The 27,674-nt window shown below is 44.6% G+C and overlaps 1 protein-coding gene across 12 annotated transcripts in view; it reads left to right on the plus strand.

Moving 5' to 3' along the window:
• Window positions 1-27,674, plus strand: part of NRG1 (neuregulin 1) — a 499,123-nt gene that overhangs the window by 185,186 nt on the left and 286,263 nt on the right. For 9 of the 12 annotated variants that reach the window (XM_082204833.1, XM_082204832.1, XM_082204836.1 and 6 more), the window contains exon 2: window positions 10,553-10,627. In XM_082204833.1, the coding sequence (XP_082060959.1) occupies window positions 10,553-10,627 (75 nt within the window). The remainder of the gene's footprint in view (window positions 1-10,552; window positions 10,628-27,674) is intronic. The other 3 variants (XM_082204821.1, XM_082204825.1, XM_082204823.1) reach the window with 1 other exon arrangement.

Consider the following 27,674-nt stretch of genomic DNA (forward strand, 5'->3'; position numbering starts at 1 on the left):
TAGCTCAGAGGTATGCACCAGAGAAAGACACGATCAAAGAAGAAGAAGAAGAGGAAGAAGAGGAAGATGAAATTGATATGCTGCCCATCTGACTGGTTTACCCTTACTCTGGGCAGCTTCCAACAAATTCAAACACAATATGCACTGTCCTATTCAATAAACATTCCATAAGGGTTAAGGTTTGCAGCACTGAATTTGAAGCTGGTTGCATTTCAAAGCATGTTGTTTAGATTCTTCCAGCAGGTCAGCAACACAAGCCTCATCTTCAATTGATTTCAGCAGGGGCTTCTCAGATGTACCCACATGCAGAATTTAATTCCTGTTGAGCCATTGATTTGTGTGACTGGTTATGGGGAAAGACTGTAAGAGGCTTGATATAGTTAATATCCTAAACTGCCTTTGCTTAAGAGCAGCTTGCTGTAGTAAAAAACAGCCCTGAAGGCATCTATTCTATTATTTTCCCCTCAGGTGTGGGGAAAAAAATCTCTTCAGAGTAGATTGCATAGCCAGCAGGTTTAGATTCTATTTTGGAAATGGAAAAAGGAGTCTGAATGTTGTAGATGGAAATGTCTAGGGCACCCTGGAATGATTTATTTGCTATCTTTCAGAAGGCTGAATTACCCTAATCTATCAGCATTTAAACTCTGTGCTTCGGGTGTCATTTAAAATATTTAGGAGCTTCATGGATAGGCTTGTAGACCTATTTATCCTCAATGTTCTCATGTGAGACAAGAAGGATGTGGTATTAACTACATATGTGTATAGAGATGTTTCCGTATATATATATATGCAGATCTGAATGTGGCATGTTACATTGCAGAATCTTCTCTTATATAAACACATGTGCATCTATGCATTCAGACATCAAGATCCAGTACCTTGTCTGTTTGTAAATTGCTTTTGGATTGCCATGGGCAATATAAAGCAGATAACTAATAATAATAATAATAATAATAATAATAATAATAATAATAATATTCCTCCCTGCAAAATACAGACTTAAAGCTTATTCAGAGCCATAGCTGGGGGGGGGGGCGGGGAGCCAGGGTTTTTTGCCCAGGTTGAAGCCTCCTGAGGGGCACCATTGAGGCTCCCAGCCTGTGTGTGTGTGTGTGTGTGTGTGTGTGTGTACAAAAATGCTTGTGTGCCAAACTGGGTCTTTGACCCAGGTGAAGTAAAGCCTTGTTTTGCCCACCTAGGTTTGTTCACATTGTGGGTTTTGCATCCCAGTCCTGGAGAGCTGGAATTAGTGAGTGACAGACAGCAAGCAAGAAAGAGACTCTTTGTGGTAGCCATTTTGTATTAAGACACTCTTCCCGTGGGGGCCATTTTGTATTAGACCTCAACTTGTGGTCATTTTGTGAGTGGTGCCCCAGGGCACTTTCTCGAAACGAGTGCTTCACAGGCCAAAAACGAGCACATGTAATTTATACGTAATAATTGAATTTGGGCTGTCAACTTATTTGAGCAGGTTTGAATGTCATGCTACACAGGCAGTAGACATGTTGTTCTTCTGTGCCGCTCTTAGTGTGAAATTCTTAATTTTAAACCTGGCAACATACCTGATAAGAGATTTGTTTGTTTAACTGTGTTCCAGATATACACTATTAATCCCATTGGTTCAATGGGATAAATTACATATGTGCTAAACGCTCCCAAACTGAAATAATTAAAGGTGCTTCGTGTTCTTTGGTTCTCTGCCCACTATTCCCAAGTGTTCATTACAGAAGCCAAAAACTCTTCTTGCATTTGGATGTAGATTGGAGGCCTAATGCCAATCTCATCAGAGCACAGGAAAAACCTCTTTGTCTGCATATGTGTGTGCCCCACAGATGCTGTGACAGTCCATATATCATCGTAATAGGTACCCATTAATTTCCGAGAACCTGATTTTTCAATTTTCTTGAGTTGACAGAAATGCCGTGGCAATCCTTTGAACTGAGTTCAGGAAAGTATTACATGCAGGGATGGTACATTGATATATTTTATTCCTCAGCAGTATCTTTATTCAGGATAAACCTGCGTCTTCCGTAAGGCCGAGCACAGTGCATATTTGTTTGACGTTGGTTCATGAGGCTGATGCCACCATTATCCTTCGCTGTTGATTTTAGAAACTGCTGCTTGCATTTTAAACAGCCCCGTGTTTTTCAAAGCAGAGAGCTGTCTTATGGCCGAGGCTATCCCAGAATTATAGGTATCATTTTGTTCCACTATGCTATGGACAGTGGGCACAGTCGACAAAGTGAGGTACTTTTCAGCCCCATTGATTTCAGCGGCAGACATTTAAGCATGTTTGATTAACTCTTCCATGGAAATCACCAAGACTTCAGGGGGATTTGGACAGAGTAATACCCAGTTTTTCCTTGCTCGCCACCTTCATAGTTCGTTAAATAGAATAACGCAATATATTCTACATGACACATTGAACTCTATAAGACTTAGGCTGCAATAAGTTTAACTTCTGAGTAGACACATAGAGGCAGAGCCATCTTTACCCAGGGGTGCAAGGGGTGCTGGGCACCCGGGCGCCGAATTCGGGGGGGCGGGCGCTGAAGCTGCCTAAGCTCTTAACTATCTACCTGTTATGAAATAATAAATAATTTTGATCAAGCTAGAAAAACAAAATACATATATACCTAGGTATTACCGAGATGTATACCTACTGTTTCACTAAAGGACTTTCGACTTTGTGTGCTCATTTACCAAAGATGTGTGTGCTTGTGATTCACACCAGCGGCACTTGTCAGACTCAACGATGGCGCTTGTCATTCTCAATGGCGCCGTGCACACAGAATTAACTCTTACATCAAAATATTATGTTATGTATTATATTGAGCTGATATACGGCAGCGGGGTCAGCGACACCTTTGACACCTTTGGGGGCAGCTAAACTAAATTTGGGGGCACTGGGTGGATCTTTGCACGCTGGCGGTACATATGCTAAAGATGGCCCTGTATAGAGGATTGCCCTATTGCTGATTGCAATCCTAAATATATTTGCTGCTATTATCCATAATTACTTCCAAATAAGCATGCATATGGTTTCACTGCAAAAGTGCTTAATTTTTTATATATATCATGCTCCAGTATTAGCAGTACTTAATCTCAAAAGTTGGTTCATGTGGATAGCCACAAGCAGGACACAAACATAATAGCTCTCTTATGTTTGTTATCCCCAGCAACTAACTATCACGACTAGTATCTATTATACCCTTATCTTCCAAGAATCTATTTCCCCTTCAAATCCACTCAAGTTCATGGAGAATATCATTCTACAATGGAGAAGTAATAGAGGTACAGAAAGCTTGCTATTAACATTAAATGGGGTATGGACATGCCCTTGTTAGAGAAATTATCTACAATTCCCAGGGAATCTGTTTAGGAGGCGGACATACAGTACAGACAGATTCAGGTCGTTGTTTCAATATGCTTTATTTAGAATATGAAAGGCTCCCAGCAGAGATGCAAAAGACACAGACCCAACACAAAACAAAAACAAGGCCTTCTAGAAAGGGATGATGGGAGTTGTAGTCCAAAAACAGCTGGAGACACAAGTTTGCTTTAAAGGATGTTTAGACAGATTTATAGAGAATGACTATCAATGATTATTACCCATAATAAGCAAAACAAATGTGCTTGGTGTTGGAGCTTTGTTGTTGTTGTTGTAGTTGTTGTCGTCTCCTTACTCTGTTCATTGGCAGCTGATTGGCCACTGTTGGAAACATGATCTGGGACTAGATTAGATCTTTGGTGGATACAACAGGCTAGGCTCTTAAATTTTTCGGCTGCTAATGAATGGAAAAAAGTATTCAAGCATGCAGACAATCTAAACTTTTATTTTTCTGGAAATGTCCTGCATAATTGATCATTGTAAATGCATCGCCCAATCTAATTGTCTTTGGTTTTGCTTTATGCTGCTAATCATGTCAGTTAACCCTGCAATCTATTTCAGAGAGCAACAGAAGTTAGAAAGCAGCCCATTCACTTTTTTTAGGTTAGAGCCTTCTGAATAAATGTTCTACTAGCAAATTATCATTGCTAGAAAAGCTCAGGTGTACACATGTGGTCTAGATGTTGCATTCACCATATGAGGCTTGGCATTATGAATTTTCTGCCCTTTAGCAGTATTGTTTGGTAGAACTCATCACATGAGTTAGAGCCATCATCACATGGTATGCTTACCCATACCATGTCAGCAAGTAGCACTGGTGCAGATTATTGCAGAAAAAAAATTACACATAAGTTACAGGTTTCTAAGGGACAGGAAAATTCTGGTGATTCTTGCTCATTGTGGTAGAATTTTATTTTATATAGTTTTATTTCAGATTTACAGGTATCTCTGCCTACGCCATCTACAGAAACCTGGATGGCACGATCTTAGATTGGATGTCATTACTTAATATGCTTAGGTTTTGTATGCCCTTACTTTAGTTGGTCATATTATGATTTTTTTTTAATCTGTCTTTGTGGTTCTGTAATAATTAGAAAAATGAATGAAACAAACAAACAAATAAACAGCCAATCACCAGATATAAGTGTTGTGAATCTAAGATTTCTGGATTGACATATTTTGTTTGGTATAATAAAAGCTGGTGTCAGGGGATGGTTAGCTGCTTGTGCTTAAAATAGTGCCCCTTCAGAGTTTGTGCGACCCCACAAACCTCTGTGTGTGACAGAGCTCCTCAGACATGTCTGCTCTAGTCACTAGTAGAGTCTGACAGTGGCTGTCTGCGGAAGCGCTTCCAGCAAAGAAGTTCCTTAACGGAAACGCGTCTCCTGGACTCACGACGTGGCAGCTTCCGGCGCAGCATGGGTCTCCCTGCAGTTGCTTCTGACACCTCCCCGCTATTTTCGCTCGAAGTGTCTCTCACCCCTTTCTCTCCCCTGCTGCTTCCTGCCTGGGCTGCTGCGTCTCTCTCAGCATTACTGAGATCCTCCTCCAGAGACCCCGCGCTCCCCCTGCTGGTCCCTGCTTTGGCTGTTGACTCTCTCCCAGTCTCTGGGAGCCTTACCACTTCCCTTTCCTCCGATGTCAGTTCCCTGACATCCACCTCCCCTCCAGGGCCCCCCTCTCCCCCGCCCCTACTTTCTCCTCGGGGCGGTGAGGAGCTGAAACCCCTAAAAGAATCCTCTTCATCTTCAGACGTCTCGAACAATTCCCTCCATCGGTCTTCGTTCCGACTCGCTGAATCCTCCTCCACCTCGGAATCAGCGAACCCCTCCAACTCTTCTTCGTCATCGGTGGTGGCGAAGTATTCCCTCCGGAACCTCGCCACTGGCTGGGGTTTTCTAGGGAATCTCTGATGAAAAGTTTCAATCAAAACCTCGTCATCTACCTCCTCTGCCCTGACCCAGGTGTTTTCCGACTCCGGCTCCCCTTCCCACATTACCAAATACTCTACTTGCTCTCCCCTCCACCTGGAATCGAGAATCTCCGCTACATGGTAGCTGTGTTCTTTTTCCTCCATAGCTGGTCCCCTATTGACCCTCCCCTCTCTGTCCCCTATATACGGTGACAGCAATGATCTGTGGAACACTGGGTGCAACTTCATGTGGTTCGGTAACCGGAGTCTGAAAGCCACTGGGTTGACCTGTTGCGTGACTTCAAATGGGCCCAGTCTTTTGGGTCTTAACTTCTTACAACCTCCTTTAAATGGTAACCCCTGGGTGGACAGCCACACCTGGTCCCCCACCCTAATGCTTTCCCCTTCCCTTCTGGTTTTGTCTGCCTGCCTCTTATATTCCTCCTTCGCCCTGTTTAAATTAAGTTGGAGCTGGCGATGGATCGCTTCCATTTCTTCAACGAACTGTTCTGCGGCAGGAACGCTCCAGTTCTCCCCCTCCCCCCCTGGGAAGGCTCGGGGATGACACCCGTGATTGGCCAAAAAAGGGCTCATCCCCGTGGACACGTTCTCTGCATTGTTATAGGCAAATTCTGCCAACGCCAGCTTCTCCACCCAATCATTCTCTCTGTCATTCACATAACACCTCAAATATTGCTGGAGGACACCATTAGCTCTTTCCGCCTGCCCATTGGTTTCTGGATGACGGGCAGTGGAAAAATTCACCTCTACATGCAATAAGCTCATGAGCTTCCTCCAGAACCTGGAAGTAAATTGTTTCCCTCGGTCCGAAACCACCCTCAAGGGGGCACCATGCAACCTAAACACATTTTCCACAAACAATTTAGCGGTTTCTTCTGCTGTGACCGCATGTGAGCAGGCTATAAAGTGGGCCATCTTGGTTAACAGGTCTACCACAACCATAATGGCTGTCTTCCCTTTGGACCTGGGCAGATCAGTCATGAAATCTATTGCCACTGCCTCCCATGGTCTTTCCGGCGTGGGTAGTGGTTCTAATAAACCTGCCGGTGCCCGCCTCTCCCCCTTGGCTCGTTGACATCGGTCACACCCTCTCACATATTCACGCACATCTTCCCTGACCTTGGGCCACCAGAATTCCCTGGTAACCAGCCACATGGTTTTGTGTTGCCCAAAATGCCCTGCTGTGGGGCTATCGTGCAGTTGCTTGAGTACCTTTTCCCTCAATTCCCCTTCAGGTATGTATAACGCTCCCTTGTAGTACAACGCCCCGTTTCTCTCCTCAAAACCCCCGGGTTTGTCTCCCTCCCTCCTGAGACCCCTGAGTTTGTCCTGGGCGTATTCATCCTGCACCGTTCCCTCTACCAGTTCCCTTTGCCCCACCAAAGCCGCCCCACACACCCAACGGTCCTCGGGAATAACATGGGTCTCTTCGGGTGCACCCTCTCCCTCCAAATATTCAGGTTTGCGTGAGAGAGCGTCCGCCCTAACGTTCTCCGGGCCTGGTACGTAACAAATCTCAAAGTTAAATTTGGAGAACTCCTGGGCCCATCTCAACTGCCTTTGGTTGAGCACTCGCGCAGTTCTCCAATACTCTAGATTCTTATGGTCCGTGCACACTTGCACCTTCTGTTGTGCACCAATTAGTAGGTGCCTCCATCTCCGGAAGGCCTCATAAATCGCAAGAAGTTCCCGGTCGTGCACCGTGTAGTTTCTCTCAGATTTGTTCAGCTTTCGCGAAAAGAAGGCACACGGTCGCCACTCTGACCCCTCCTTCCCCGGCTGCAGAAGAAGCACCGCCCCTATGGCTCTGTCCGAAGCGTCTGTTTCGACCCTCAGCTTTTTTTGTAAATCCACATGTAGAAGTTGTTCGTCAGAGGCGAAGGCCCTTTTCAGTTCCTCAAACGCTCGCTCCGCCTCCCCCGTCCAAACAAACTTCTTTTTGCTGCTGAGACAGTCCGTGATGGGCGCCGTCAGGTGGGCGAAGTTTCGGATGAACTTACGATAAAAGTTTCCAAACCCTAGGAACCTCTGCACATCCTTCTTGGTCTTGGGTGTTTTCCATTCCAGCACCGCTTGAACCTTGCCGGGGTCCATGGCCAACCCCTTGTCTGACAAGCGGTACCCCAGGAATTCCACCTCCTTGGTATGAAACTGACACTTTTCCAGTTTCACCCACAGTCTGTTGGCTTGCAGCCTGCTCAACACTTCTCTGACGTCTCTCACATGTTGCTCCTCATTCTCCGAATACACCAACACGTCATCTAAGAAGGCCACGCAATTCTTGTAGAGCAAAGGCCCCAGTACATGGTTCATAAAGGCTTGAAAACACGCGGAGCCCGTTTGTAATCCAAAAGGCATAACGAGGTATTCAAATGCCCCCAAAGGGGTGAACATGGTGGTCTTCCATTCATCCCCTTTCCTTATACGTATCAGGTTGTACGCCCCCCTTAGGTCCAGCTTTGTAAAAATCTTTCCTTTTCGCACCCTGGTCAAAATATCATCAATCCTGGGCATAGGAAAAGCCGCCGGCTCTGTCACTGCATTTAGGGCCCGAAAGTCACATACCAGCCTCGGCTTGTCCGTGTTTTTTTTATCCACAAAAAACACTGGGCTACCCCCCGCTGCCTTGGACTCTCTGATGAAGCCTCTCTTCAGGTTCTTGTCAATGAACGCTCGCAACTCCTGCATCTCCCTGTCTGACATGGCATACAACTTGCCTACAGGAAGCTGTGCTCCAGGGAGTAAGTTGATCTGGCAATCAAAGGGCCTATGCGGGGGTAGTTGGTCCGCTTCCTTCTCGCTGAACACGTCGCTGAGATCAGCATACTGTGGTGGCACCTTCCCCTTCTCCATCACTTCCGTCCCTGCTAGGGTGGCTTGGGCTCCTGCTGACCCCTTTTCCGCCCTGCAGTGTTCTAAGCAGTGTGCGGAACCGAAGGAAACCACTCTTTGATGCCAGCCCACCAGCGGATCATGTAGGGCTAGCCAGCTCATTCCCAAAATAATGGGAGCGCCTCCCAAGGTGGCCACATTAAACGCTATCAGTTCTGTGTGCCTTGCCACCCTCATTATCATTGGGACGGTCTGCAAGCTGACGCCTCCTCCCAACAGTTCCCTGCCATCAATCGTGGTCACCTGCAGGGGGTTGCTTAAAGGGATAGTCTGTATCTGGTGTTCAGCAGCAAACTCCTTGCTCATGAAATTGCAGGAGCTGCCTGAGTCCAACAGCGCCTTTATTTTTAGGGGGTGTCCATTTTGCAGCTCTAGCGACACTTCAATCACTAGAGCAGGTCGAGGAGCTTCTGGCACTGGCACTTGGGGAAGGGGCACTTTCACTGCTCTTTGGCCTGGCTGCAGTGCCCTGCTGGCAACCAGGCGTTGGCTTTTACCTGCTCCGTTTCTCCCTGCTCTTCCCCCTCAACAGCTCCCACCATCCCTTGCCATTCCTTCCTCTGGGGGCAGACTCTGGCAAAGTGGCCTGGCTGTTGGCAGAGATAGCATTTCCGGGCTCCCTTTCCCTCCTTCTTCGCCCCCTCACTGGGCTTTGAAACTGCGCGCGCGCGGGCTGTTCCGATTTCCATCGGCTCTGCCGGCGGGAAAGCTGGCTCAGGAATGTCTGGAATGCGTAACTCCTTCCAACGTTCCCCTCTCCCTTCCCGCCTCTCCAAGGCTCTTGCCTCCTGGCGCGCTCCAATGGTCAGCGCAGATTTGGTCAGCTGATCCATAGACCCCGCCCTGGGGCTCCTGGCCAGCTCGTCTTTCACAGCTGAAGAAAGACCTTCTTCAAATAGCATCTGAATGGGTGCCGCCGATAAATCCCACCCCAATCTGTGAATCAGCATGGTAAATTCAGTCCAGTACTCACGGACAGATCTGCTTCCCTGCTTGCAAGCCATTAGCTGTCTGCGTACCGCCCCTTCCTCAATATCGCTGGAAAACATGATATCCATTGCACGAAAGAATTTCATAGTGTCCTTTAGGATATCGTTGTGCGTTGCCATCAGGGGTCGAACCCAGTCCCGCGCCCCCTTCTCAAGATGCCCAATTACGAACGCAACTCGCGATTCCTCATCAGGGAACTCATCAAACTGCACATTCAGAGCATATTGCATCTCAGTCCTAAAGGCATGGTAATCCTTGGGGTCCCCCCCAAACTTCTGCACCAATCCTGGTACCTTTCTGGGGAACTGAGTGGTTCTCCCCTTTTTGTCAGCATCCTGAGCCCTTCTCTCCTCGAGCCTCGCCGTCTGCAGCGCAAGTTGGACCTCCAGAGCTTGATACCTTTCTTCCAAGCTTGGACCAGCTCCAACCCCTGCGTCTCCGGTTCCGACTGGGTTGCTCATGATGCTTTCTCCTGCACAGGCAGCGTACAGAGACTGTCAGACTGCTGTCAGGGGATGGTTAGCTGCTTGTGCTTAAAATTGCGCCCCTTCAGAGTTTGTGCGACCCCACAAACCTCTGTGTGTGACAGAGCTCCTCAGACATGTCTGCTCTAGTCACTAGTAGAGTCTGACAGTGGCTGTCTGCGGAAGCGCTTCCAGCAAAGAAGTTCCTTAACGGAAACGCGTCTCCTGGACTCACGACGTGGCAGCTTCCGGCGCAGCATGGGTCTCCCTGCAGTTGCTTCTGACACCTCCCCGCTATTTTCGCTCGAAGTGTCTCTCACCCCTTTCTCTCCCCTGCTGCTTCCTGCCTGGGCTGCTGCGTCTCTCTCAGCATTACTGAGATCCTCCTCCAGAGACCCCGCGCTCCCCCTGCTGGTCCCTGCTTTGGCTGTTGACTCTCTCCCAGTCTCTGGGAGCCTTACCACTTCCCTTTCCTCCGATGTCAGTTCCCTGACAGCTGGCCTATCATTAATTGGGCAAGATAAAGAAGTCTACCTCAGGCAACATATTACCAATTAAGTATACTATTCTATTTTTACCATCAGAAGGAGGGCATCGTGTTGATATTTTGCCTCATTTACTGGAATGTCCTGAGGGAACACCATGGAAAACTGACGTTAAATGCAGATCCATATGCAACTTTATATGCTTGAGGACTGCAAGAGAGGCACTTTGGTTTGTAAGGGAGTTGTCAAAGCATGAACAGATGAGAGACTAAAACAAGTTTATTGGTATGCTTTCAAGTGAGAATATCTAAATATTCCTTTCCTTTCTCTTTCTCTTTCTCTCTCTTCTCTCTTTTCCCTGTCCCTTCTACCCCTCTCCTTTCCCACTTACTGTCAGGAAGGGCCACTTCCGAAGGGCCAAGTCAGGATAGCCTGGTATCGGCAGAGACTAATGGCAACAGCAGCTACAACAGTGAGTGGATTTTGAATTGGGGTGGAGGGAGAGGGGGAACCAAATGACAATGTTATCAGGTGTGGCATTCAGCTCCTGAAATATGCTGTAATAACCTGTGTTGAGGAACGGAGAACATGTCTTCCATCTCCAGCAGTCCTAATCAAAAGAAGACTTAGCAAAATGGGGTTCGTGATTTCAGCAACAGTTTTGTCTCCTTGGCCACTGTGGGTGACTGAGACAGACCCATCTGCCTTACTCCATTGTTGCTCATAAAGACGTATCAGTGGCATAAGCTGATGCAAGAAAACAGAGGCTTGGAGCCAGGCATACAGTTAGTGGCTCATCAGCTAAATGAGTCCCTTCCTTGGCATGTGCTAATGGGCCTCTGCCAACCCCCAGTTTGGTGCTGAGCAGGAACATTGATTTATGATGCCGCATATGCTTTTCCTGCTCTATTCTTAGAATGGGCAGAGAGACCCTGCTTTCTGCACAGCTTGACTTACCTCCAAGCCTTCTTTAACCACGAGAAATAAAAGTCATAATTAACCTTAGTAATGATTTGGTTCCTTCTTCCCAGAGTTTTGCAAAGGACCCTCTTTTCCCAAAGTTTTGCAACGAACCCTCTTTTTTAAAAAAATAAAACAAGTTATTCCTCGCAAGGAAACAGGAGAGGGAAAATATCTTCGCATCTAGGGCTCTTCTGCTAGCTCCAAGACAAAATATCTGCCCCAAAGGTTATGGGTTTCTGCAGAAATATCCTTGTGGCAAGGAATTCTGAGGCCCTTAGCTCGATCCACTGCAGTGTTGATAGAGGAAAACTGAGAATGGGGAAGAGCAATACATGTGGGCTGGATAAGAAGTTCTAGTTTGTGTGCCGGGTGATGATGTGGGTTGAGTGATGCAGGCAAATGACAACTGATGCTGATGAAGGAGGCAAGAAGGATAATCTGTTAGATGTACTATGTGGGGATTAGCAGAGAACATGGAGAATCCAGCATCTGGCAGTGTGCCTGGAATTGGGAAGTACAGGCTTTCTAATAAAGCCATATGAATGAAAAATATATTTGGGAGGTGCATGGTTAAACAGAATGTTAATTCAAAGAGGTGGTTCAAGAACTTAAAATAGTCTCTGTTTTCTTTGGCAATGCAAGACGACCCAGTGTTTTTGAAAATGTTATTGTAATAGGTATGAGCTACTTGTGCGTAAGCTGGTGCCTTTCTCGGTTAATTTGCCTTGTTAAACCTTTCTGACTGCACAGCCCCTTCTCATCATGGCTGTCTCAGTCACTGGCAGAATCCGTCAGTGGGCGTTTCTTGAACCTCTTCCAACATAAAAGTTGTTTGACACCCAGTCTCCTCCTTCTCTCACTGCGCGGGAGTCTTCTGCACAGGGAAGGCGTGGGTAGCGGAGGACCTGGGCTCTCCTCACTGATGTCCAGTGAAGAGTCCTGGAGCCCTCTCTCCAATTCCCCCGTCTGCCCCCCTTCATCCCTGGTGTTGCGCTGAATGGCTTCCCCCTCTACTGAGCTGTTTCTCCCCCTGCTGCTGGGTCCTTCGCCAGCATAATCTGGGAGCCTCTCCTTCGCCTCTCCCTCCGATGTCAGTTCCCTGACAGTTCTCTTCAGTGGTTTGAATTGCCTTCATTGTCACATGTCCTGATTTGTCATCAGTGACATCACAGAATCAAATCTGATTGGATATATAATATTGTGAGTGGGGATAGTGCATAATCCAGGAAGCAAGGTGCCACCAGGTAAAAAAAAAAATAGTGCCAAAGCAGCTGCGGCTGCTGCCACAAAGTGTAACAATGTGAAAGGTGAAAATTGCCTAGTTTTTAAAGAAGAAATTTCCACCTCACCACCTGCAAGTAACTGATATAGCTGGATCAAGCACTTCTTTTGAGATTCAGGGCTTGACACAAAGCTCCAGACCTCTGTCTCTTGCCTTAAACACAGTACCTTTAATATGTTTGCCTGTGAATCATGTTGATACCAAGTTCATTGAGTAGGTTTTCCTCTGTGTATTTCCTCTCTCTTTTTAATGAAGAGAATTTTATTGCTCTTGTGTGAGTTTGAACATAGTTAAAATGTTAAATAAATGCAACTCACACACTTAAATACCAGAGCCGTTTGTTGGAAGTCATATTCTTGCTAAAAATATAAGCAGTATTTTTGTGTGTGTCCCTCTCAAAATCTGAAGCCTGCCTCCATATATAGAACTGTGGGCATTTCTGTTTAATGCGTCTGCGAGATTAGGCCCCACTCCGACCCTTCTTCATCTTTTGGATATGTCTTGACTGGGTAAGAAGTGATCTAAAGAGTGCAAGGTGTACATAGACACCTTAATCTAAAGAGGGAAAGAATCTAACTATGGCATTGTGCTCCCCAGCCCCAGATAATTAAAAGACCACTGAGCCTGTTTTGGATCGAAACAGGCCACAACTTTATTGAATACAGTTGAAAGAGGTTTAGCTTGGGCATGGGGCAATCAAAATACTTCTGACTCGCCCACCAGAAGTGACATGTAGGTCAATCCAGGCGGGGGTTCCTAAGACTTACATCAAATAGGGTAAGCTGCTGAATTAGAATAAACTGCTGAATTGCAACTCATTACCAAACTTAAAACCATGGAGAGACCTGGTCTGAACAAATACATTGGATTCTTATCTCATTATACATGACTAAGCCATTTTTCACCTTCTCACCCCTTGCCTTTTCCTGTAAGACCTATTGCAGTCGTTAAGAGTCGTCAACAGGCTCATCTCAGCTATCTGCCAATCTCCCATTCCCACCACCCTTCTGAGTAATACCCCTCCCCACCTTCTCACTATATAGAAGGATCTGGCAACTATAATAATAATAATAATAATAATAATAATAATAATAATAATAATTTATTACGGCCGTAGGCCCATACAGATAAAAACAAGACATAAATAACAGCTTGTGCACGTGGGAAAAAACAGCTGCCAAAACACTACTATAACAATAAAATACTATAAGATGGAATGGCATACTACGCCTTAATTAGCTTGTGGTGCTCCTTGGCAACGCTTTTGGGTAAGGACAGTGACCAGGAACCTAGCCACTTTCAGGGTCGTGTGGGTATCCTTATCCTGCAAGATTTGGGCAAGGTGGAATTTTGGTGGGGTACCCTCTAGTTTCTGTATGATTGATCCCAACAAATTTGCCCGTGGCACCTTGAATAAGGGGCAAGTGAACATAATGTGCTGAAGCGACTCCGGCGTCTCCTTATCACATTCGCACATGGCGGAGGCTTGGCCCTTTGAGAATCTATGTCTCAGGACATTGGAGGGAAAAACGTTAAACCTCGCTTTGGTGAAGGCCAGCCTATGGGCAACAGTCGAAAGGGAGGAGAGGTATGATGGAACGCAGTAAGTTAAAGTGATACCAATGTTCTGGGGCGAACAAACACCTCCCCCCAGCATATAATTTCGCTGTAAATCGATGTCATCCAGTCTTTGGCGGATCAGTCTTTGAGCAGTGATTTGATCTAGTTTTAGGGAATCTAAGGGAGAGATTCCAAAGCTCAGGAGTTTGGCATGAATTCAACTTCTGTTTCAGTGTATCTGAAGAAGTGTGCACTGGAAGGAATTTTTTAATATCAAATAGGGTGACCACCACAGGGCCGCCATCTGGGAGAGTGCCATCGGCCCTGGCCCCACCTCCCCCTGGATCTCTTTAACAGGATACCCCAGCGTTTTGGAAGGGCAGGCAGAGACTACAACCTCCCCTCCACCCAAGGCAAAGGATTGCCCCAATGCCCAACCCGGTTGTGATGATTGCTGTTGTTCCAAGCCAAAAATGGCTTATCTCCTGAGTTTATGCCAATAAAACCCAGAAGCTTGAGGAGTCCGGAGTCCATCGTTGTTTATTGCAAGACAATAGGTTACAGTATGATCGTTTCACAAAACTGCAACCGCGCCCAGTGGTCCAGACAGTGGTATTTATAAAGTTTCAAACAAAGCATTTCAGTTTTCACCAATCATATACATCATTACCTCATTTCATGTTTAATACACATGTGCAATAAGCGCTGGCAATTTATGCTGATACAGTTTTGATTCCCACCGTGTTCTGTTACATTGTGTTAGTATGCTTGTTGGGAACCTGTGTTACGTGTAGCCATTTGTACCATGTAGCATCTTACGTTCTAGCTTTGAGCTGTATCTTTGTGATTCACATATTAGCTGTATTTATGCCTCAGTGGGGGGAGCGGCAACTTGCAAAATCATCAGTTTCATAAAGCAACAGGTTACCATAACTTCCCTATTAGAAGCACACTCAGGAATTTACAGGGGTACATATTATTACATTTATTGTGGCCCTTTGGGCCACCACCACACTGTGAGGTAGGCAAAACCACCGGGCCGGAGCCAATTTGCCCGGCGGACAAATTCCTACCTGGCCCCATAATATGGTGACCACTGTAGCCAGAGCAAAGTCATTGACCATTGGCTTTAACCAAGGGTCAGTGAGTAGAATCATAGAATCATAGAATCATAGAATCATAGAATCATAGAGTTGGAAGAGACCACAAGGGCCATCGAGTCCAACCCCCTGCCAAGCAGGAAACACCATCAGAGCACTCCTGACAGTAGGGAACCTGATGAAAGAAAAGCAGGCAGGGTCCTAGGTGTGGGCTGCTTAAATGGCTAGGGAGCGGTCCCAAGGGAAGCCTTCCTGCTCCGCTGGCTCCCCACCCCAGCCCAGCCTGTGTCTGAGCCTCCATTCCTTTTCACAAATCCCGGGAGCAGGCCAGGATCCAGCTTACGCCCACACCACCTATCCGAACAGGGGACCGATGCCACAGTTCTCTTGTTGGGGCCTTAGAGGAGCCTTTGCCAGCCTTCAACACTGCTGCACCAAAAGGGTGAGAGGACTTCTCAAAAGCCTACAGAAAGTGAGTGGGACAATTTTGCCACAGAACCCACACTTAACAGCAAGGCAAGAAAGGGAAGAGGAACGGTAGAATTGTCCTGAAGTGAAGCATAGTGTCAGGCTGGTCCTTGAGAGCACAGAGTGAAAAGGGGTCCGTGTTGGAGATTTGAGAGCTCCCCAACTATTGAAAATCTAGGTTTAAGTTCTGTTTTGAGCCCATATATTCCAATGGAGAAGGGAGGGGGACTTTTAGATGAGCAATTCCTATTATTCCAATATTTCTATTGTACTGTTGTCTCTTCCTAGGGTTTCCTGCCTATTTCCCATTTTGTTTACTCTGCTTAATTAAAAGTTGAAATTACATCATCCTAGTGAACAATGACTAAACTAGTTACCTTTGTTTCCTGTCTTTTTGTTCTCTTACTGTTTGTCTGTGTGGCAACAATTATTTAACAGGAGGTGTTGATTAGATCTTAATGCTATCTAGATTATATACTATTTGCCAGGCAATTGCTCTAAATGCCTTATCCCATCAAGGAATAGATGAATTTGTAATAATGTCAGGGTTATAAATGAGTTCTGCACATTGACTGTGATGAAGAACATCAGAAAATCTTTGTTACAGCAGAGGGATTTTCATATGTCAAATAAGGAAAGAATTTCCTTGTTTAGTTTAGGACCTTAAAAACGCAAAGGACCCCTGACAGTTAAGTCCAGTCATGGATGATTCTGGGGTTGCACGCTCATCTCACTCTATAGGCCAAGGGAGCCGGCATTTGTCCACAGACAGTTTTTCCAGGTCATGTGGCCAGCATGAGTAAGCGGCTTCTGGCAAAACCAGAGCAGCGCACGGAAACGCCGTTTTCCTTCCCACCATTGCGGTACCTATTTATCTACTTGCACTTTGACGCTCTTCGAACTGCTAGGTTGGCAGGAGCAGGGACCAAACAACGGGAGCTCACCCTGTCGCAGGGATTTGAACCGCCGACCTTCTGATCAGCAAGCCCTAGGCTCTGTGGTTTAGACCACAGCGCCAGAGTTCAGGGCCTTACACCTGACTTAATCTTATATAGAAGGGATTAGAAGCAGCTGTTGATTAAAAAACTAAGTTGCATTAATATTCAAAGTAAGTCCAGGTAGACTGTTGCTATAGCTGGAGGCTTCACATTTTTAGTTTCCTTTTTGATCAAAAGATTATTTGCAGGTAAAGTATTGTTGTACTGTAAAAAGAATGAGAATAACAATGAGAAAGTGTCTTAGTGGACTAAAGGAAAACAAATCAGTTTTTCTTTTCTTCAGACTCAAATCATGCAAGCCCTTTATTTAGAGTGTGTAATTTTACCTGCAGTAAATTTATCTAGCCATCAATCTAGGACCTCCATGCACACTGGCCATGTTTCGGCCCCAGAGAGGTCACCTCAGTGCTGCAAATGCAGTGGTTTGATTTCACCCCGCAGAGACACTCCATTGTCTCTCGAGATAGAGGGATGCCAGCGACAACATGTGCTCATCTTTACACAAAGTATTAGGAGCTCAGAACGGCTCCTCAGTACTCTCCAGGACACATTTGAGATCAGAATGGTACCAGGGTCAAGAAAGTTCATAATGGGAATCTCTTTTCTTATTAAGTTACGCCAACTTTTACTCATGCCAAGATCTACAGTAATAAACCATGGGGGGGGGATCAGGTTGACACACACCTGTTCACACCATGATGGGAATAGGTCTGGTCTTTTCTGTTGGGAAGACAGAGAATAGAGTACAGCTAGCTCCTAAAGAAAGAAAAAAACAAAAACACAGCTATCCTAATCTCTGAGGTGGCCCGAGACCCTGAAACTGTGATAATCAGTTTAACTGTCATGGTTTAACATAAACTACAGCTTGCTGAAGGTGTGGAGAATTCTCTGTTGATAATTACAGTTCTCAGTGATCCCTGGGGAGGTGGAATCACTGGGCGGATTTAAGATTGTTGTTGTTGTTGTGTCCCCATCGTTCTACCCAGACACTGAGGTCCAGCGCCAAGGGCCTTCTGGCGGTTCCCTCTCTGTGAGAAGCCAAGCCACAGGGAACCAGGCAGAGGGCCTTCTCGGTGGTGGCACCCACCCTGTGGAATGCCCTACCACCAGATGTCAAGGAGAAAAACAACTACCAGACTTTTAGAAGACGTCTGAAGGCAGCCCTGTTTAGGGAAGCTTTTAATGTTTGATGGATTTCTGTATTTTATTATTTTGTTGGAGGCTGCTCAGAGTGGTTGGGGAGGCCCAGCCAGTTGGGCGGTGTATAAATAATAAATTGTTGTTGTCGTTGCTGTTGCTGTCATTTGACTTTACATACCACCCTATCCCTCTTGGTCTCTGGGTGGTTTACAGAATAAAATAATAATATAAAACCACAAACTCCATAATCAAAATAAAAACAACAACCCAATAACCTCCCCCCCAACCCCCACATTTTAAAAGGGCATAGGATGTCAATCAAATCAACCAAAGTCCTGGTTAAAAAGGAACATTTTTGCCTGACGTATAAAGGTGTATAATGAAGGCGCTAAGCAAACTTCCCTGGGGAGTAATTTCCCTCTAAAAAGAAAAAGAAATCCTTCTCTACCCACATATTAACTAGGCAAATAAATTTTCATAGGTTCCTGCAAATTAAAAAATACTGGAGAGGGAGGTTTTAGAAAGCATCTATGTTATAGAACTGAATTATTGCTTCTGCAGTCTTGGCTGGGAAAGGTAGAGCGAGCCATCCTCATTATTCCCTTTGTACTGATGAGAACAGTAGCCATTTATCAGTATGGTAGATTTCCTGTATCCAATAGGTAAGCTAGGCTTTAACAGTCACTGAAATGAGAGCTAAATTTAGAGCTATTAAGTTTAATAGCTTATGGAATAATAAGTTACACTTTGCAAAATAACAGAGAGTGGAGGAGCACAATTAGACAGGGACCAGAAATGTGTGTCTATTTTTAAGCTTTTTGTACTACCTTTCCAGTGTTACCTATTCCCAAAAAATGTACTGTACTGCAGCAACAGCAAAGAACCGCCATAAAAAACTCTATTAAAAGTTCGCAAGTTTAAACTTTACTGAAGCAGTTCTGTCTTAGCTTGGCATCTAAAAATATGGAAAGGTGACACATTGGAAAGAATTCCAGAGAGCTGGGATGAAGGAGAAATTTCACTCAGTGTGCATTTAAATTTGAATCTATCAAATTCACACTTTATGATACAATATACAAGGAGAAACATAGTTATCCTTTGACATTGTCACTTATCCAGATTTTGCAATGCAATATTTTAAAGACCATTTTGCTGGTCTTAAAAAGCAGGCGCATGGGTGTGTTGAAGGAGTTCTCTTGTTTAGTCGTTTAGTCGTGTCCGACTCTTCATGACCCCATGGACCAGAGCACGCCAGGCACTCCTGTCTTCCACTGCCTCCTGCAGTTTGGTCAGACTCATGTTTGTAGCTTCGAGAACACTGTCCAACCATCTCGTCCTCTGTCGTCCCCTTCTCCTTGTGCCCTCCATCTTCCCAACATCAGGGTCTTTTCCAGGGAGTTTCTCTTCTCATGAGGTGGCCAAATATTGAAGCCTCAGCTTCAGGATCTGTCCCTCCAGTGAGCACTCAGGGCTAATTTCCTTAAGAATAGATAGGTTTGATCTTCTTGCAGTCCATGGGACTCTCAAGAGTCTCCTCCAGCACCATAATTCAAAAGCATCAATTCTTCGGTGATCAGCCTTCTTTATGGTCCAGCTCTCACTTCCATACATCACTACTGGGAAAACCATGGCTTTAACTATACGGACCTTTGTTGGCAAGGTGATGTCTCTGCTTTTTAAGATGCTGTCTAGGTTTGCCATCGCCTTTCTCCCAAGTTCTCTAGGACATGCTAATTAGATAAATAAAGATAATAAACAATGCAAAAACTGTTTATAGCAATATATTTAGTCAATAATTTTCTTTTAGAATTAGTTCCTTGTGTCGCTGTGGGGTTATATTTATTCTTTTTAAACTAAAAAAATGTTATATTTATTCAGTGTAACAGTGAAGTGTGTCCCCAGATTTAATTTAGTAATAGCTTTGCCTCAGCTATCAGGAGGGAATCTCTATTCAAGATTAAAAGTAGACTTAGCACAGGCAGCGAAACCTTCTTTTTTTAAGGTTGGGCCCAGGATTTACAGGGTTTTGAGGATCAAAAACGAAACCATGACTCATTTCTGGAAGTCAATGTAATTGAGGGAATCTTGAGGAACTTCATCCTTGTGACTTCTGATCTGCATCTCCCCAGCAAATGTATGATTTAGAACTTGGCTAGCCATGCGCTTTCATCCATTCCAAATGTTCCGGTAATGTCCAAAAGTATACAAAAATATATATCTGAAATTCATAATTTGTGAGAAAGTTTGTCATATGTATTTAAAAAAGAATTCCTGTGTGTATTTGGACACACACCTCACAATTTAATGTAGAACTGGGACAGATTGGGGGGAGCAGAAAAATATATATGTGAACAGGTGACCTGAAACAAATGAGTACACCTGCCAGTCACTGATAATAATAATAATAATAATATTTTATTTATACCCTGCCCATGTGGCTGGGTTTTCCCAGCCACTCTGGGCGGCTTCCAGCAAAACATTAAAATACAATAATTCATCAAATATTAAAAGCTTCCCTAAACAGGGCTTAAGGGACGCGGGTGGCGCTGTAGGTTAAACCACAGAGCCTAAGGCTTGCCAATCAGAAGGTCAGCGGTTCGAATCCCTGCGACGGGGTGATCTCCCGTTGCTCGGTCCCTGCTCCTGCCAACCTAGCAGTTCGAAAGCACGTCAAAGTGCAATTAGATAAATAGGTACCAATCCAGCGGGAAGATAAACGGCATTTCCGTGTGCTGCTCTGGTTCACCAGAAGTGGCTTAGTCATGCTGGCCAAATGACCCGGAAGCTGTACGCCGGCTCCCTTGGGCAATAAAGCAAGATGAGCGCCACAACCCCAGAGTCGGTCATGACTGGACCTAATGGTCAGGGGTCCCTTTACCTTTACAGGGTTTACGTTTAAGGAACCCAGCAACCCAGGTTAAGGCTTAGGTGCTAACTGTTTGTAACACTGCAGTGCTAGAATGTTCATAATGCATTTGCAAGGGAGGAGAATGGCGAACAATTTGGCCACACCCCTGTGACCTCCTAAGAGCCCTACTAGGTCCACTGGGTACCAGCCCCCCCCCCATGCTTGCAAGTCATCTTAAAGTTCAGCTTCAGATTGTTGCATCATCAAGTGCTGCAGGCACCTATTTGCCATTTTTCAGCAAGCTTGCTTGGGGTAAAGATGGTGTGGTTGAGCATGTTTGTTAACACCACTGTCACCCCAATAATTGAGACATATCTTTATTTCTAAGTATGACTGAAATTAGGAAAGTGTGCTAATATATTTGTAGTACCAATATTATTTTGTGCTTAATACTGCCTAGTTTGAAAAATATTGAGAGAGAGAGACAGAGAAAGACACACACAGAGATTCCATTAAATCTATTGCGTACACATGCAGGTACCTGTATGTATCTGACAGGCTCTTCCAAGATTGCATTCAGCCCTCTACCTACTGACCCCCTGAGGAACTCCATTACAAATACCCTGATTATATTCACTTCGTGATAAGAGGAAGAATTATGCTGCACAAAGTCAGATGTGGGGAATCAGTCTGCATTACTCGCTTATCTTATTTTGTTCTAATTTTTGTACTGGTCAGTAGAGATCACCATAAAAGGGCTATCTTATTTCTCATCACATCCTTTTTTTTCTTCATCTGTATATTGAATACTGATTTATCCTGGTCTCCTTTTCAGTCTCATTCACAGTTACTTTTCTATGCTGTGTTACCATTTTTAGTTCTGGATTCGGCTCTCCTATATACTTTCTAAATTTAAACCTAACTTCATATTAGTGCACTTCAACAGAAGTGTAAACTATGCAGCTGGATTTTTCAAATTCAGTCCAACGGCTGAGAACAGAATTTGTACCTGAACGACAATTATTTGGAAATGCGGCTGTTTGAAGAGAGAACTGTCCACTGTGTCATTATGATGAATTGTTGTCTTCATGTGTAACACATGTTCACTTGAATCATCTGGAGCTATTTGTTTTTCAACAACCTGCTTCTGGCACATTGGAGTCTCAGCTATTGTAAACTGATCTCTGCAAGGCCGAGATTTACTAGCCTAAGTGTGGTCCAAAAGGTGCAATCCAGTATCCCTTAAAACCCTTAACTTGGAATGTGTGCTCACACGGGTCAGCTTAAAAGACAGCAAACCTAGACAGCATCTTAAAAAGCAGAGACACCACCTTGCCAACAAAGGTCCGTATAGTTAAAGCCATGGTTTTCCCAGTAGTGATGTATGGAAGTGAGAGCTGGACCATAAAGAAGGCTGATCGCCAAAGAATTGATGCTTTTGAATTATGGTGCTGGAGGAGACTCTTGAGAGTCCCATGGACTGCAAGAAGATCAAACCTATCTATTCTTAAGGAAATCAGCCCTGAGTGCTCACTGGAAGGACAGATTGTGAAGCTGAGGCTCCAATACTTTGGCCACCTCAGGAGAAGAGAAGACTCCCTGGAAAAGACCCTGATGTTGGGAAGATGGAGGGCACAAGGAGAAGGGAACGACAGAGGACGAGATGGCTGGACAGTGTTCTCGAAGCTACAAACATGAGTTTGACCAAACTGTGGGAGGCAGTGGAAGACAGGAGTGCCTGGCGTGCTCTGGTCCATGGGGTCACAAAGAGTCGGACACGACTAAACAACAACAAAACTCCACAGAAGAAAGCATCTTTGTTTCTCCTTTCCCAACTTGACCAAAGGTGCCTTGGAACCTGTTTCTTCCCAAAGCTCCCTACTTTTCTGAAGAACCCATCACTTAGTTATTTGTACTAGTCAGTTCAAAATATTCCTGCCTTTCTCCCCTCACAAATAGAAGTGTTTGCATATATCACCATAGTGTCTTTTTTGGATAAGTAAAATTATGTTGGTGGCATATTGACCTCAGTGTTGTCCACATAAGAAAGTAATCCTGCATCCTTTTGAAAGTCTGTTGTTTTTCTCCACTGATGATTTGTAAATCTTTTTCCTGCTGCTTATGTCAGTGGGAAGTGTTCCAGAAGGCATCAAACAGACCTAAGTCTACAGGGAAGAGAGATATTTTGGGATGTTTGAACCATGGGCTGTTCAGTTTCCAAACAATATAGGCACATAGGCATTTTGTCAACAATGGTGGCAATGTCCACCATGTTTGGTGGGAGAGACAGACATCACCATTGGCCACTATTTGATCAGGCATTTCAAATGTATGATCACACATGTACACACACATCTGGCCAGAGGTGTAAACGCCACCTTTAGTTTTATTATAATAAATAATGATCTCAGGCTTGGATTTCATATATGAGATAGCTGCATCATTGTGCACTGAAGAAAAGGGGAATCCTAGTCTTTTCTTTCTTCGGCACATAATTTAAAACTGTCGGATCTCCTTGAAAGTCAAACATGCTGCTCTGAAGATTTCTGAATTTGTAGACTAGAAAGTCTGGGGGGATTTCGGGTTATTTTTTTCCTTCCAATGTTCCAACCAGTGCCAGATTCTTCTTAAGTAATTCCCCCTGGCCAGTTTTTATTATTGTTCTATTCTGTTCTAAACACTATGAATGTGCTGTTAGTTTCTCAACTGGTGTCTGGATGAAGTTTCAAGCTGTTGGGGCACCTTCTTCCTTCTCCACATATATATGCCTGTTTCATAAGCATATGACATTCCAGAATGGCAGCACATCCATTTTATGTCATTGTTTGTGGTTTTGGGTAGCATTCACAGCCTCATTGGGCATCTCCCTTTGGATGGTGCTAATTGTTCATCACTTGTCACTTTCTCATATGGCATGGTGGGAGGGTGATGATAGACATATCACACAGGTCATACACAGGAGCAAGCTTGTCTTGCACACTGGGAGTTCGACACTGAAGCCAGCCATCAAATCTGTGGCCTTCAGTGATCCTTTTGAAGGGGCCACGGCACTGTGCTCAGGAAGTGTTGAGGGCAACTCTCAGCAACATATTTTGCAAAGGAGAAAAGTGGTAATCTGGAACGTGAATCACATATGACTACCTGCTGAAGTGAGTGCTCATTGCTTGAAAAAACATTTGGAGTCTTGTAAGTGTAATTAGTAATTTGTTCCAAATTACGGCTGTCATAGTTATGCTGATTGACAAGGAAGGTCCTCACTGAGGGAATTTCTTTTTTAAAAAATAATAATAATATATAGCTTGTAAAGTGGTTTTAAAGGAAACCTTTCTGGGTACTGTTGACTCCTGATATCATTTGTGGTGGCGTCAAGAGAAGTGAGGGATTTGTTTGCTATCGGAATGAACAAAGTGTTCTTCTCTCTCTCGCTCTCTGTGCCCCTTTCTCACATTAGATAGTCTAAGTGGGGCATATTTCTGTGTAGACATTTATAAGACTTTATTCCCTGGCTAGGCTGCTGCTTCTGCCAGCAACTGGAGCTGCAGTTCTGCCCCCATATGCATGGAGAGTGGAGTCTGGAAGGGCTCCCACAGGAACACAGTAAACCACTACTGTCCCTTCCCTCTTTGCCTATCCAGCGTGTAACTGCTCTTCAGAGTGGACTGTGTCACTCAGCAGCATTCAGGTTAGAGCCTCCTGCCTTGTCTTAAAATATCACAGTGAATGCTCTCCCCCAAGTTCCCCCAAATGATTCTCTGCTCATTTGCTGGAAGTAGCCTGCAGACCAGAGGTCTAGAATAGCAAACTGGACAGTAGGACAAGAGATAGACTTGGATGGACTGACCAGCACATTCGGAAAAGCAAGAATTTGCTCCTGGGGGTGGGACAGAACGAGTACACAGGTTGTTGTATTAGACAGTGTTTGAGGACTTATGAAATGCTCCATAGAACTGCCTTGTCAGATAATGGAAACGGGTACCATAAGGTTTTAGGATAGTTTATTATACTAATAATTTTGAATCAACAATGAACTCCAAATGCAGTTTTCACATGGGAAACTGGGTCCAGCAAGGAGCCGGACTATTGACTTTTCCCTTTAAAATATACTTCACAAATATCTTGGTCAATAGGTTTGAGCCCGTCACTGGTACTAGGCTTTTGTAAATTTGTGTATATATTCATTTTCTTAGAAATTCAGGAGAGTTTTAGGTTTGCTGGAGGCAAAATGCTGCTGAGAGCAGAAGTATGAAACTTGGGTAGATCAGGAACAGCGATGATTCCTTCCAGGTCCTTCCATAACCACCAGGCCATCAGTAATTGCTTGACAACACCTCTCATAAGGCCAGCTATACAAAAAGAAGAGGGAAATATTTTTAAATAAAAAAACAAGAGTTTAAGGATATGTGAACACAGTACTCTACATGTTTCTCCTGTACACATCCCCTGAAATAGATATGAACCAGAAATTCCATACTCCTGCTCATTCATTTCAATGAGGTCTCCAGTCCCCTGGTGCATTGGTTCTTAGCACATTGGCCTATGATCTCCCCACCCCTGCAAACAAGTTTGAGTGTTAGGGTGTACAGCAAAAAACACATGTCGTAGCCAAAGAGCAAGCAGCTATACTGTGTGTATTTGAAGTGTTACTTTAATAGTCAATATTAGGGCTGTCAGTCAATTAAATAATTTTTCATTCATTTTTCATTAGTTAATTTTTCATTAATTGCTTGGGGCAGAGGAAGCATGAGAACTTAAGAGAACGCTTTGGGGGCAATGTATAAGGTGCATTATACAATGCAAATTTTAAAATACGATTTTTAAAAAATGAGCTCTTCTTACAAAGAAGAGATTTTGTGATGAAACCATTAGAATATCACCAGAACAGAGAAGTTACACTTGAGATGGAGTAATTGCAAGAAAGTTTCTTATGTTAAAAAATAAAGTTCCCTATCATCTGCTGTAATAAGATTTGCCCGAACTGAACTGCAGAAAATCTGATTTTATTTAGTCATCATCACTATTGGCCTTAATTGGGCATCATCATATTGTCTAATAACTTTTAATTAATTTAAATTATGTTCATATCCCAAAATAGCATGATGATGCTTTATCAGCAGCTTTAGCAGAAAACAGGTTTCCTGGCACTTAAATTGGTACTCTCATGAGCTCAGATTTACTCAGCAGGGAACAATTAGATTCAATTAAACATTCATTATATATTAGGTGATGAAAAATGGAGGCATGTTTTGTTGCTGCAAGTTCAGAGAGGTGAATGCTCCACTGTTTCAAATGGGAAGGCTGTATGTGTGAGGTCTCAAGATGCAGTATCTTCTTAAGTCATGAGTTTCTGGAGCTCCTCAGGAGGGGTTCCACAATATTAGCTAAATCAGAGACTTAATCAACTGGATTCAGTTCCAGAGCAATTTGCTGCTTGTCGCTAGTCTAGGCCCAACCCTGCTTTGGTAGCAGATAGCCATAGGGAAGAAGAATAGGAGTCTTGCTTTAGGGAAAATAGGCATGGCAGCAAGGAGATAAGGGATAAGGAAATATCTTCACAATGCAGGGGCACTGAGGCACGCTCTGGAGGTGTACCCACACAATTAGGCGAAGCACATTTCAACCATATTTTACTTTTATACACCCCCTCCTGCCAACCCTTCATAGCACTATATGCCCTCTTTTTTCTTTTTTCTTTTTTGCAGGGGTATATGCCAACCTAGCAGTTCGAAAGCACGTCAAAGTGCAAGTAGATAAATAGGTACCGCTCCAGCGGGAAGGTAAATGGCGTTTCCGTGTGCTGCTCTGGTTCGCCAGAAGCGGCTTAGTCATGCTGGCCACACGACCCGGAAGCTGTCTGCAGACAAACGCCGGCTCCCACGGCCAATAAAGCGAGATGAGCGCTGCAACCCCAGAGTCGGTCACGACTGGACCTAATGGTCAGGGGTCCCTTTACCTTTACCTTTATGCTGAAGATACAGTTTCAATTTGGAGAAATAACTATGCCCCCCTGTCCCCTAAAGCAGGACTGTGTGGATGCTGGAAACACAGGAAAGGAAAGGCCCCATCTAGTCAGGGGCACAGAATTCAGCTTCCAGACAATTCCAACTTTTCTAGACCTTGTGGCATATGTTTGAAAGAAGCTCGCCATTGCTGCCTAAATAAGCACTAGCCAATATATGCCTGTATGGGAGCTGATGAAGCACAAAATGGCTTAGTGATGCTGCTCTTACCTCGAAGACTGAAAAGCAGAACAGTGGTACAGTGATACCTCGCACTACATATGCTTCAGGTTACAGATGCTTCAGGTTACAGACTCCGCTAACCCAGAAATAGTACCACAGGTTAAGAACTTTGCTTCAGGAAGAGAACAGAAATCGTGCTCCGGCGGCACGGCAGCAGCAGGAGGTCCCATTAGCTAAAGTGGTGCTTCAGTTTAAGAACAGTTTCAGCTTAAGAATGGACCTCTGGAACGAATCAAGTTCTTAACCCGAGGTACCACTGTATAATGAGATATATATATATATATATATATATATATATATATATATATATATATATATATATATTTGCTTTCGTAGATTTTCACGGGTACAGGAATACAGGTTTTGGTGTCTTCGGGTGTCTTCCCGTGTAAGAGTCGGGGTGTCTGGGCGACGTTTCGACGAGGTCTCACTCGTCATCTTCAGGCTGGTGCTTTCGGCTTCTTGTTACTGGAACAGAGCAGAATCTGGTGTTTGAGTTCCTATAAATACTGTTGAGGGGTGTGGTGTATAGCCTCCCAGAACGTTGGAGGCTATACACCACACCCCTCAACAGTATTTATAGGAACTCAAACACCAGACTCTGCTCTGTTCCAGTAACAAGAAGCCGAAAGCACCAGCCTGAAGATGACGAGTGAGACCTCGTCGAAACGTCGCCCAGACACCCCGACTCTTACACGGGAAGACACCCGAAGACACCAAAACCTGCATATATATATATATATATATATGCTTTCGTAGATTTTCACGGGTACAGGAATGCAGGTTTTGGTGTCTTCGGGTGTCTTCCCGTGTAAGAGTCGGGGTGTCTGGGCGACGTTTCGACGAGGTCTCACTCGTCATCTTCAGGCTGGTGCTTTCGGCTTCTTGTTACTGGAACAGAGCAGAGTCTGGTGTTTGAGT

This window comes from Podarcis vaucheri (genome assembly GCF_965113315.1).
Source record: "Podarcis vaucheri genome assembly, chromosome: 17".
NCBI lineage: Eukaryota > Metazoa > Chordata > Lepidosauria > Squamata > Lacertidae > Podarcis > Podarcis vaucheri.